Source organism: Phoenix dactylifera, chromosome 10, assembly GCF_009389715.1.
Source record: "Phoenix dactylifera cultivar Barhee BC4 chromosome 10, palm_55x_up_171113_PBpolish2nd_filt_p, whole genome shotgun sequence".
In the NCBI taxonomy this organism is placed as follows: domain Eukaryota; kingdom Viridiplantae; phylum Streptophyta; class Magnoliopsida; order Arecales; family Arecaceae; genus Phoenix; species Phoenix dactylifera.
The window spans coordinates 3,595,967-3,608,067 of NC_052401.1; the positions used below are offsets into that span (position 1 = coordinate 3,595,967).

Below are 12,101 nucleotides of genomic sequence, written 5' to 3' on the forward strand. Positions count from 1 at the left end.
TACAGACTAATTAAATCCTAATTTAAACTAATTCTTGATGACCATAACAAAGAAATTAGCTTCAACCCATTGAATAAACACAAGATTCAGATCGTTTTAAAGAATGCATTACAATGAGACGATCTGATTCTTCCAAGAATATAACTATTACGGGCACATACTAGTGCTAAAATATGGTATCAACTTAATTGACAATCAACACCAATTAATTCATCACATAGTAATGTATGAAGTTGCATAAGAAATTAAATGTTGCTGATTGGATATGCATCAGATATCTGTTGTTAATGAATTTCATCAGTTTTCAGCTTTTGCATATATCAGTGTGAGCTAGCATAGCTGTGTAAAGAAAATCGTAGCCAGATAACTAATAGCAAATTTGGTACATGATACAGATACAACTGCTGTAAAAGGTGTAAAAATGATCGCATCTTTAGGTATATAAAATAAGAATCGCTTTTCATTAGACAGAAAAGTCAATCAACACACTATAATCATACACGGCATAAAGCCCAGTACATCCACTTATAAAACCAGATGTATCCACTTGAAGACAACACTCCTTGGAACTTGTAATTTACGTTACACTTAGATTGATACCTAGATTGAACCGAGTTATAAGCATCCAGAGCCTATACTGACTAAACATTAACTTCAATGTTCTAAAACATCTATAGTCATTGTACAAAAGAGCCTGCCCAATAAAACTATCAGCTCTTACCACAGTTCTTTTCCCTCATAATTGGTGTGCAAGGATCAGCATTGATAAGCATATTTACCACCTCCCTCATGGTCGGGCGCAAAGTTGGCAACTTGGTAATACACAAAATAGCAACCTTCAAAACTTTTATCATTTCATCTTCCACAGAACTTGACACCCTAGGGTCAAGAACTTCTGCGACATTTTGGCCACTGAGATGCATTGAAACCCAACAGACAATATCTTTGCCTTCACCAAACTGAGGTTCTATAGGACTACGGCCAGTAAGCAATTCTAGCAAGACAACACCAAAACTATAGACATCGCTCTTTTCAGTTATCTTGAGTGAATATGCAAGTTCTGAAAGTTCAAAGACATTTTTTAAGAGACTGAAGCAATATGAGAGATGAATGCATATGAAATAGGATGGATTACCACAGGCAAGCTAAAATCAAAATACTACAGATAATAAGAACTTTCTTCTTTTCAACATCTTAAAACCAGTAGTGTCTTCCTACCAAATATTATTGGATAAAAGTAAAAAAGAATAGCAGCTAAAAAATTCTTTTCTCCTTTTTTTTCTGTTCCATTTAATGGCAAATAAAAGAAACAAATACAAAGTGATCAACAAGTAGGTTGATTCTTTTGACATCATCAAGAATGAAAGCATATATTATAATCTTAAATAACAAAAAATCCTGCATTCTATAGCAACTATGGTCTAAACTACAAAATTAAGCTAATGGAACAAAAGCGTTGCAAAAGAAAGAACAAGTTAACAGAATAAGAAGCAGACTAATGAGTAAACTAGATCTCTTCAAGCAGTTGATATAAAGATGTGGGCAATATGATATGACATCAATTGAAATCGAGGAAAAGCAACTGATTAAGTTTTACCGGCTACTGTATTTGAGAACACAAGACTATAGAATGGAATATGAACATACCAGGAGCAATGTAACCATGTGTACCAGCAAAACAACTTAAATCTGATTCCTCAGCTATCTTTGCTATCCCAAAATCAGCAATTTTTGCTTCATATTCATCATCCAGCAATATGTTGGTGGATTTTATATCCCTGTGTATGATGGCTGGTGAACAATCATGGTGAAGATACATGATTCCCTTCGCTGCACCCACAGCAATCTTGTACCGCTTGTTCCAGTCCAGCTCTGGTTGCCCACATTTGATTTCCCGATGAAGAGCTTGATAAAGATTCCCATTAGGCATGTACTCATATACAAGAAAATTAAGCTCCCCTCTGGTGAAGCAGGAATATAGCTTCAGTATGTTTCTATGCCTGATCTTCCCCAATATATCTATTTCTGCCATCAAAACTTTTGCTCCATTCCCTTTCCATAATTGCTTCACCGCGACTGTGCCTCTGTTCTTCAGCTCTAATCGATAAACTCTACCAGTGCCCCCGCTTCCAATTAAATTTTCCTCTTCCAACTTACATATCTCTTCTGCATCAAGTTCTGGCGGTTGGAAAGATTCCACTTTCCAATTTGAGTCATTGTGCATGCCCTCCTCCAGATCCTTCTCTCTATCAGATTCCTCAAGCTTGAAGCTCCTATAACTCACAAACACTAAACCAGCTAAAAGCATGACCATAGCTGATAAAATGATTGATATCAGAACCAGTCTATTTCCTAAGATATCCTTGTGCCTGCCATCCATCTTGCAAATGCCCAAGTCAGGACCCCCTTCACTTCCTGACTTTCCATCAATACATAGACCAGGATTGCCAGAAAATGCTCCATCTCCAGCAATCATTAGAAGACCCAGAGGAACCCTTCCTGTTAATCGGTTCTTGGAAAAGTCAATGGAGCTTAGCTTCAATGATTGTAAACTATCTGGAACAGGGCCAGCAATCAGGTTCTGTGAAAGATTTATTGAATTGAGAGAGGCCAACTGGGAGAGTGTTCCTGGAATGTTACCACTCAATGCATTCTGTGCAAGATCAATCTCTACCAGTCTACTACATGAACCGAGTTCAGATGGTATAGACCCAGTTAGAGCATTATCCTCCAAATGCAAAGATGTCAACCGGTCCAGATTTCCAATTTCAAATGGTATCTGACCTGAGAAAGAATTACTGGAAGCATATAATTTCTGCAGCTGGGATAACTTTCCTATCTCCACAGGAATCTCACCAGAAAGCTTGTTATTTTGCACACACAATTGATTCAAGATAGTTGAGGTCCCAATCTCTGAAGATATCCCTCCAATGAAAGCATTGTCTGCTATATCAATGATGGTGGCATATGGCAGTCCCCACAACCCATCTGGAAGTCTCCCTGTGAAGCGATTCTGGCTAATTCGGAACCTCTGCAAAGACTTGCAGTTAGCATAAGAATCAGGAAATTCACCTGAGAAGTTATTATCGAGTGCGAGCAAGAACTGCAGATTGTTGTTTTGGCACAAGAACCTTGGGAATTCACCGGAGAAGTTGTTCTCTGATATGTCCAAAGCGTTGAGTGGTGAAAACCGGCCGATATTTACTGGGAATTCTCCAGAAAAATTATTCTCATAGATAGAAAATGAAATGAGAAACTGCAAGTCTCCAAATCCTTTGGGGAGTTCACCCCAGAAGTTGTTACTATATAACTGGATGACAGTGAAATTCTTAAGATTACCAAGCTCAGCAGGAATTTTTCCAGTCATTTGATTCCGGGAAATGTCAAGTTCACGCAAGTGAGTGAGGTTTGCAAGCCCAGGTGGGATCTCTCCGGTTAAATTATTCTGGTAGAGCTCAATCTTGTATAGCTTCTGTAGCTTCGAAATTTCTCTAGGAAGTGTTCCTGAAATTTGGTTCCGGGAGAAATCTAAAGTTCCTAGTGATGTTAATTCTAATACAGAAGCTGGAATCTCTCCTCTCAGATTACATTTAGCCAAGTAAAGCCATGTTAGGTTCTTCAAATTTCCAATAGTTGGTGGAATCTCTCCCTCCTTGAAGTTATTCTGACCAAGACCCAGTGCAACCAGACCTGATAGACTCCCAATCCAAGCTGGAAACTTACCGGAAAAGCCATTTGTAGACAAATCAAGAACTTTTAAGTTCCTTAAGGCTGAAAGATCTGGCAATTGGCCTGTTAAACTGTTCATCGAGAGATTGAGGACCTGAAGACTAACACAATTCTTCAACTCAGAAGGAACAGCGCCTGAGATGGAATTTTCCTGAAGAAGAAGTGTGTCAAGGCCGCTAAGGACAGAGATTAATGGTGAGATCTCTCCAGAAAGGTTCTTATATGCAAGTGAGATTCCAGTAACTTCCCCAGAGTTGGAGTTGCATGTGACACCAAAAAACTGGCATGGGGAGTTTGACTCTTTCCAGCTTCCAAGATAATTCATAGGATCAATCAATTGACTCTTGAAGTGCAGGAGAGCTTGAGTTTCCACTGCTTGGGAGTTTGAGATCGGGAAAAGGGAAAGCAGAAGGGTGCTTAATAAATGGAGGGGAAGTAAGAACTTTGCCATTGCCAAGGGTGATAACAGTGCAATTACACTGGATGAAGTTTCCATGAGACTGTCTTTGCCAATTCAGCAAGCCTGTGAGAACAATCACAACAGAAAACAAGATGTTACTTAGAGATAGAAAGGATAAGAAGATCTGAAACAGAAATTAATACTGGACCACTCCTGAAGAAGATGGATTTAAACTAGTAGACAAAACAATAGTATGAAGACTTATGAGGTCATGATTCAGACACGATTTTACTCCATATTTAGACATTTCTAAATGGAAAATTTTAATGGCAATGGTGCTTGAAATATAGAGAACATCAAATGCAGGCTGAACAACCATTAGCATATTAAGAAGAGTAATTCATGGAAAGAGATCTGCCAAACTTAATTTGCACTTATGACAACAGCCGCCCCCGACACCACCGCTGCAGTGAGGATAGACCAAACAGTGCAGCTCATTCTACATTAAACTCTATTCAAATTCCTAAAGTTTGAATGGTGAAGTTCCAGCAAACACACATTGGAGGTATGATGCTATAAGACCAGGTTACTCATTATCAACACGCAAAAAATCCATGGAGATAGGGGAAGAAGAAACAAATACCAGGGAAACATGACCAGTTACACCATCAAGAAGTATTTTTGCAGATATAAATGGAAAATTTCTTTTTATCTCATTTTGTCATATCTAGTGATTATATTTGATCACACTGTATTGATCTACATTTAACATTTCCTCCATTTGACTAATAAAACTTTGGTACCAGAAACAACTTTACATTTAAATATGTGTGTGAAACTAAATCAGCAATCTCAGGCATTTGAGTAATATTTATTTTCGAATTTTAGTGTATTAAATTTTGACTCAGAGATATCTACTTCTTGCTGTAGTTTGTGTGCTTAATAAATCATATTTTCTCCCAAGAAGTGATAAAGTAAATGTCAAGTAGGAATAGATTGTAGGAAATTAATCGTGGCACTCGCAGAGCAGAAGCAGGTGAAAAAGGAGGAACTGTGAAACTACATAATCTCAAAGAGTCTAAAGGAACTCTAGAGATAAAATTGTAAGATAGTGTCATCAGAAAACCTTTAAAAGCATCATCAGAAAACCTTTAAAGCTGTTTCACTTCTTTTAGGTTCTCTACCTTTCATTTCAAATGCCTAACCTCGTTGCATGCAAAACCATACTTCAAGCCTTTGTGTGTCTCCTTTTTGCAATTAGAAAAACCACTAGAAGATTGTTGAGATTCACCTCTCTTTTCTTGTTTATGAAACAAACAAACAGAGAGCTTTGATATCTTGTAGTAAAGATCAAGAATTTTATCACAGGAAAACAATTATGAATGCAACCAAACGGTTGGATGTGGTGAGGCAAAACTTTTTCATTTTTTTTTCATTATGAATGCCAACGAGGTCTAGATTACAAAAAAACAAGGTTTCAGTAAGAATACATATTAGGTCTTGATTACAAGGATGAAAGAAAAGCATAAAGCCTTGGTATTTGTTAGACAGACCATAGTGCCAACACCTTGTAAAGTACGTGAATTGGTTGAGGGACTGTGAAACAGAAGCTAGAATTTGACGACTTCTAACATCTAGAGGAATAAAGTTAAAATATTATCACAAAATATTATTCCCAGTGACTTCAACAGAATTTTTCTCATCTGTCTAATCAGATATAGGTTCCTGATCATTTTTTATTTCTGAGGATGACTCATGCATACAGAAAAAAGACGTAAAAACCAAATAGCAAGACAGCAATAAACATGGGGATAACTTTTTGCAAATTTACTCTCTTCAGGAGTTTTTCACTAATGATGTATAATGAGTGGATCATGTTAGTCATGTTGTAGAAGGAGATAGATGAGGTCATGAACGTGACAGTCCCAGATTGACATGAACCATGTCATTTTAAGTAAGAGGGTTCAGGGATTACTTAAGGTTGGAGCATAGATCTCTAGAGTTGTAACCTTGTCCCAATACCTAAGCCACTTTTATTAAGCAAATAATTTGTTGGTTCACCTATGTCTTCTACTTCACTCCTTTTTTTGAACAATGGTGGGGAAACACCGTATACGTTCGGACAGGCAAACTCAAGTCCTCTTGGCAGTCTTCTACTTCACTTTGGTTACATGTTCTGAACCCTGTTTCTATCTAAAGATCATGCTCGACGCATGCTACGTTAGAGCTTATATTTGTTCCATGATATAAAAATATATAGATGTCTCATACTCCTGACAACCAAGCCATCTCTTATGCTGGTCTTAAATCTTTGGAAAAAAATAATGATGTCAACATCAATAATGGATCATCCAAATTGAAGATTCATACCTGAAGGTAATTTATACTACAAACAAAACCTAGAAACCTAAATTTATATATTTCAGTAATCTCTAATCCACACATGAAATAGATAAAAAATGAAGGGTGACAATTGTACTAGTGAGTTAATACATGGCAGGAGACATAAATTCAAAATCTTGCATGATCATGAAGAACACATCTTAAAACATGGGTAGACTTAAATTCACGGGACTTTGATGATTAGATTCAAGTAAAATATAATATTATTTACAATATTCGCTCATTTTTGTACCCATTTTTTGATTTGGTTGAGACCACAAAACTACGTGAATTTTTATTTTTAGACATTTTTACACTATAGATTATCTTCAATAGTTTGGATTTTCAATTTGAATGGCTTATCGTTAATTCTAAATCATAAAGCATGTACTCCAGCCCTAATGTTAAACAATTTAATGAGTGAATTGCAACAAGTTAAGCTTATCAGCCTCTGGGGTGTATGGGCCAGGCCAACATGCTATCCCTAAAGCCCTGGCTGAGATAAATCCCAAACTTGGGCTAAGAGGGGGTTGGGCCCATGCTTATCTATAATTCTAGAACACCGCCTTCTATGATTACATGTCAGGATTCTATGGAGTGAGCAGCATAGGGTCCACCTTCCAATGAGTCGAACCACCGCAATATGGTGAAAGCAGTACTCACTAAGGGTACGAATGGGTTGAGCAGCTCACGAGCTCCTCGAGCACAATTCGGCTGTCACTAAGCTTGAAGAGCAAAATACTTGGCTTGAAAACTCACGAACCTAGCCGAAAATACATATTTTTAATAATATTATATTTTACTTATAATATATATTATTAATTTAATATTGTAAACTATAATATTATGTTATATTTTGTTTTAATTATATTTTTTAATTATGACCATAGCTCGAATTTGAGCTCGAGTCGGGTTTGGTTGATATCCAAATTGGGTCAAGTTGATCTCAAATAATGCATTATTTTTTTCTATCGGAACGAGTTCGAGCTTAGATATTAAAGCTTCATCGATCTTAGGCCAAGTTTCAAGCCCGACTATTTTAAATCAAGTCGACCTCGAGCTTCTAGCTACTCGACTCCACTTAGCTCAATTGCAATGCTAGTTCCCACAATGGGTCCTGCATTACTTTCCTATAGGTGGATGACACGTCATCACTCACGTGGAGACAGGGCTCCACCGTGAGATAACACCACTCCGTGGTGGTAAACCCACTTTTGACCGCTTTTCAGGACCTATAAGACCGTCCGTGAGTCCATTGCCGTCAACGGGTCAACAAAACTTTTACTAGTGCCAAAGTCATGAACAAAACGGAACTACAAAACGTACCATCGCGGACCCGCTACTCCGCCATCTCCCGTGCCTTGGAAAAAAAAAGGAAAGGAAAGAGAAGAGAACGCCGTTAAGCCCCCGTGGGGACCCCCGCCTGGTCATCAAGAATCCACCGTCAGATAATACATCTAATCATGTCATGATCTCGACGAACACAATAAACAACCCCAAAATGAGCTCAGCAGCTACACCGTAACAAGTTATACCAAAAGACACACAAAGAAAAGGGAACACCATGTGAGAACCCACCGTATCTTCTAGAAGCCGGCCTAACTCGGGCTAGAAGATGATTGGATGATCCAGGGATCTCCTCCGTCTGATGAGCGGATCTGCAGGAAAACAGAAAATTTGATGCGTTAAATTTTTCTTTTAAAAAATAAATATAAGCGATGTGGAATATACGAAAAGGTTTCGAAAGGAAAACGGGTAGCATAAAGTAGAATATCTAGAATACGGCAGATCGGAGCCGTCCAATGGCTGGTAGATTCGAAAGATTCGAAGATAAATGGAAGAATGGACGGTCTGGATCCCATCGCAAGGGCGCATCAGCAGCAACCGAAGCTTCGTTTTTATTTTATTTCTTCATTCCTTTTCTCTTTATTTTCTAGCTAAAACCTTATACTAGGAAAAGATTTTTTTGAAAAAAAAAAAGAGAACCAAAGCTTCGATTCTATTTTTTCTCTTTATTTTCTAGCTCTATAAGAAAAATGGAGAAATTTTTTGAACAATTTCTTACCAAAGAAGTCTGGAGAAAAGCTCCACTAGGGTTCGATCGCCTGAAATCCTTTCTTTATCTACGACCGTCGATCGACTCTTTTTTGATGATCGGAGTTTCTCCCTCAGAAGGCAAATCAACACGCTTCCAAGAACCCTAACTTCTCGTTGGACATCGGAGAAGAACGAGGGAATTATATTTCTGAACCCTCTCCGTCGCTCCACGGTTAAGAAACCCTCCAAATCCTGGAAGAATGGATTAAAAAACCCAATTCCTTTGCTTTCTTTACCGTCATATTTGGATAAAAATCGATGGAAAAAGAGGAACTGGAGGAATCGGAGAGCAGAAAAGCGGAAAAATTTTTCCGGGGAAGAGAAGAAGAGAAGGGTTGGAATAAATCAAGAGAGAGAGGAGGGTGAACTTAGCCGTCACAATTTATAAAGGCGGCCGGTATGGTGTGAAATGACTACATTACCCCTTATCTTTTGAGCGGGAACCATACCGCGGCGGGTACTGGTGGGGAGCCTGCGGTTGGCGCCACATTCGATATTACGTACCGAACGGAAAAAAGTTTGTATTTGATGACTATAATACCCTCATAATTCACACAAATCTGATACGGATATCCACTATAAAATCTAAAAATAAAAAATTTCAAAACACAACGGTTTTTAAATACCTCCAAAACAACAAACTACATACGAAAACATCCAATTCACAGCCCTTTTCATCTTTTTCAATATATATGCGATCTGAAAGGCTACTCTATTGCTCACTATAGTCCGAATATTCTGAAGCAGAAAGTGACTTTCACTGACATAGCTTGAAGGGAAAGATGACTACTGTTATTTCCTTCTAGTTGATATACTTTGGTTGCCATATATAAATATTTGTTTGTTTAGGTGAAGATGTAAATATTAATTTGTTTGAGTTTGTTGACAAGTTATCAGTTTTTTTAATTATGTGAAGAATTAAAGAACATATAACAAATATTAACGATAATGATATCAAGACACTTTGAGACTTTCCTGACCCTTTTTCTGTTGTATTGTTTGGAGTTTTTTCAATTAGCAGCATATTTAGCCATTGCATCCCACTAAAATTTCCAATTATATGCATCTTATTTAACTTTTGTTAAGATGCTATGTTTTTCTTCTATTAATTGTTTTTATAATCGAAAACAGATCGAATCGAAGCCCCTAATGTCTTCGGAGATCTCTTTCATGAATTATTTAAACCTCAAGCCCCACCTATAATGAAAGTCCCCATCAGGAAGTTCCATAATTAAAACTTAATTTCCTTCTTGAAATTATAAGAACATGTGTTTGTCCTTTTATGTTTGATTTGCAAGTATCTTAATAATTTCTACGTGATGGTAACATCCCTATCTTAATCCATCATATTCCTTCTAGATCAAATAACCATACGTATGGCTATTATATAGGGCAATGAAATTACTAAAATAGTCTTCAGCTTTCCTATCCAGATCACATACCCTTCTAATGCATGAATATCCTTCCAAATTTGATATTTGTATAAATATTTTTGTTATTCTATCCTTTTTTACCATTATTTTTGCATATATACCCATGTCATCTATCGTTATTAAAAAATTAATAATTTCAAATTAAAATGACTAAAATATTCATAATGGATACAAGTGCCAAAAAAAAAACGACGATTGTGTTGTAGACAAAAAAGTAATTTCAAAATTTTATTTTATTTTTAATTAAAATAAATATGATTTTTATTAACAGTGTTAGAAGAACTGTTTTATTAGGAATATTTGTGTAAAAACAATATTTAATGAGGATACAGAAATAAATATAAATTTTAAAAGGGTATTTGCGTAAATTTAAATTTTTAGAAAGATATTCATGCAAACAAAAATCTAAGAAAAAAATAGGGGCTTCCAACATAATTAGATATTTGGAATTCTTCGTAAGATCCAAAACCAAAGAGAAGATCTCAACTTAAGGGCGGCAAACTAACAACTAAAAGCTGAAGAGACCTCTCACCATCACTCGGAATTAGTTATAATTCTTAATCATATTTTAAGCACGTCATTAGTATATAATGGTAAAACTCCTGTCCTTGTCCCCCCAACACTAGGATAACTTAAATCATCCACTTGCCACATGTCAATCAGGCATCAGCCAGAGGTACAAAATTGTACACATTTAGGGATTCGTAGCAACCATCAAAGAATCCCCCTAATTACAATGTTTAATTGCCTAATTAAAGATCCCCATTGCTATTCAATTATTAATCCATGGGTCAGATCACCAAAGTAGGTGACGTTTGTAGTCATGTGGACTGTGGCCTGCTATTAGATGATTTTTTTTACTCGATCTTTTTCTTTCTCCCCTTGAATTCACATCTAACTTTCAGTCCCAAGTAGTTTTCTGATTAATTTTTTAGCTAAATATTTTCTTCGAAACAAAGATAAAAGCAAAATTGACCACTCGCCACTCACAATGGCTTATTTAAGAGATTAGCAGGAGCCTGAAGCCTCTCGTAGGCATATATGTGTAATCTTTGAGTTAATTTTGCCTGTTATATGTTGATCTAGAGGTTGAGACTCGATAGATTAATCAAGAGTACAAGCTATGCATTTCCTGAACTAGGTTTAAAACTATTTTCAATAATTTCACTCATTTACTTACCGAATAAGATTAGCTGCTTATAGAAAGTTTCATATCTCTCCGCAACCCTAATTGGAGGAAATACTTGATTCATAACAAAATTTTACTGCTTGTGCAAGTTTAGATCCAAGCCAATTTAGAAGAGAGAGAATTTCTTTTCGATCCTTCATGAGCCTGCTGCAATATATATCATATTAATAAATTATATATACATACATACATACATATATACATACATATATATATATATATATATGTACATATATGTGTGTACGCACGTATGTATGTTTGTATGTATATCTGTTGTTATTTACCGAATAGCTTGTTCAGTTAAAAAAACATATATTGTTTTTCTCCTTGTATATGATACAAGAAAAGAAAGGTAAGCTCACATGCGTTTCTTATGGAATCCTGTCTTCATTTAATGATAGTGCTACTGCTGTGCATGGGAGCGCAAACCTTCAAATCATTGTGGACCCATTGAAATTGGACAGTGGTCGACCACCGCGAAGTCTAAATCGCACCGCCCATGCAATCAGGGCCGTCTGATCGGTGGTTGTATTTGGGGCCTACTGATATTTATAACCCTGAAGCGTATCCTAAGAGACAAATTCATGTACAGTTAACTAGCTTATGACTCAATGCGTGCCTTCAAAGTTATGATGGCCCCATCGATACTTGGACATGGTTGGTGATCCGTCGCATCATCATCGAATGGTCTCAATTGATGGACCCATGTCAAAATGGACAGCTGATATGCTCTTTGCAAGCAAAATGTGGAGGGAATTGAATCATAGGATTTCTTGTCTTTATTTATATTGACCTTTAAATCACTATGCACAATGATTAACTAACCTTCCAATACCCTCTCTCTCTCTCTCTAATTTTTGAAATACAAGAT

At 36.7% G+C, this 12,101-nt stretch overlaps 1 protein-coding gene across 2 annotated transcripts; it reads right to left on the reverse strand.

The window, feature by feature from the left end:
• Nucleotides 1-432: 432 nt before the first annotated feature.
• LOC103711101 (receptor protein-tyrosine kinase CEPR2-like) lies at nt 433-8,966 on the reverse strand. 2 transcript variants are annotated; one of them, XM_026806231.2, is made up of 5 exons: nt 8,577-8,966; nt 8,090-8,169; nt 7,838-7,934; nt 1,648-4,252; nt 433-1,060 (listed from the first exon to the last, which is right to left on the reverse strand). In XM_026806231.2, the coding sequence occupies exons 4-5, from the start codon at nt 4,223-4,225 to the stop codon at nt 711-713; spliced, it is 2,928 nt and encodes a 975-aa protein (XP_026662032.2). In that variant the 5' UTR covers nt 4,226-4,252; nt 7,838-7,934; nt 8,090-8,169; nt 8,577-8,966; the 3' UTR covers nt 433-710. The 2 variants fall into 2 exon arrangements, with proteins under 2 accessions (XP_026662032.2, XP_026662033.2); XM_026806232.2 differs by lacking the exon at nt 7,838-7,934.
• Between the last annotated feature and the right edge of the window lie 3,135 nt (nt 8,967-12,101).

What these genes read in the sequence shown, in the direction of transcription:
- LOC103711101 (XM_026806232.2), bottom strand. Translation starts at nt 4,225, where the DNA reads ATGGAAACTTCATCCAGTGTAATTGCACTGTTATCACCCTTGGCAATG. An exon ending in ACATGGTTACATTGCTCCTG is followed by an intron (nt 1,061 to 1,647) that starts GTATGTTCATAT and finishes TTGAACTTTCAG; the next exon opens with AACTTGCATATTCACTCAAG.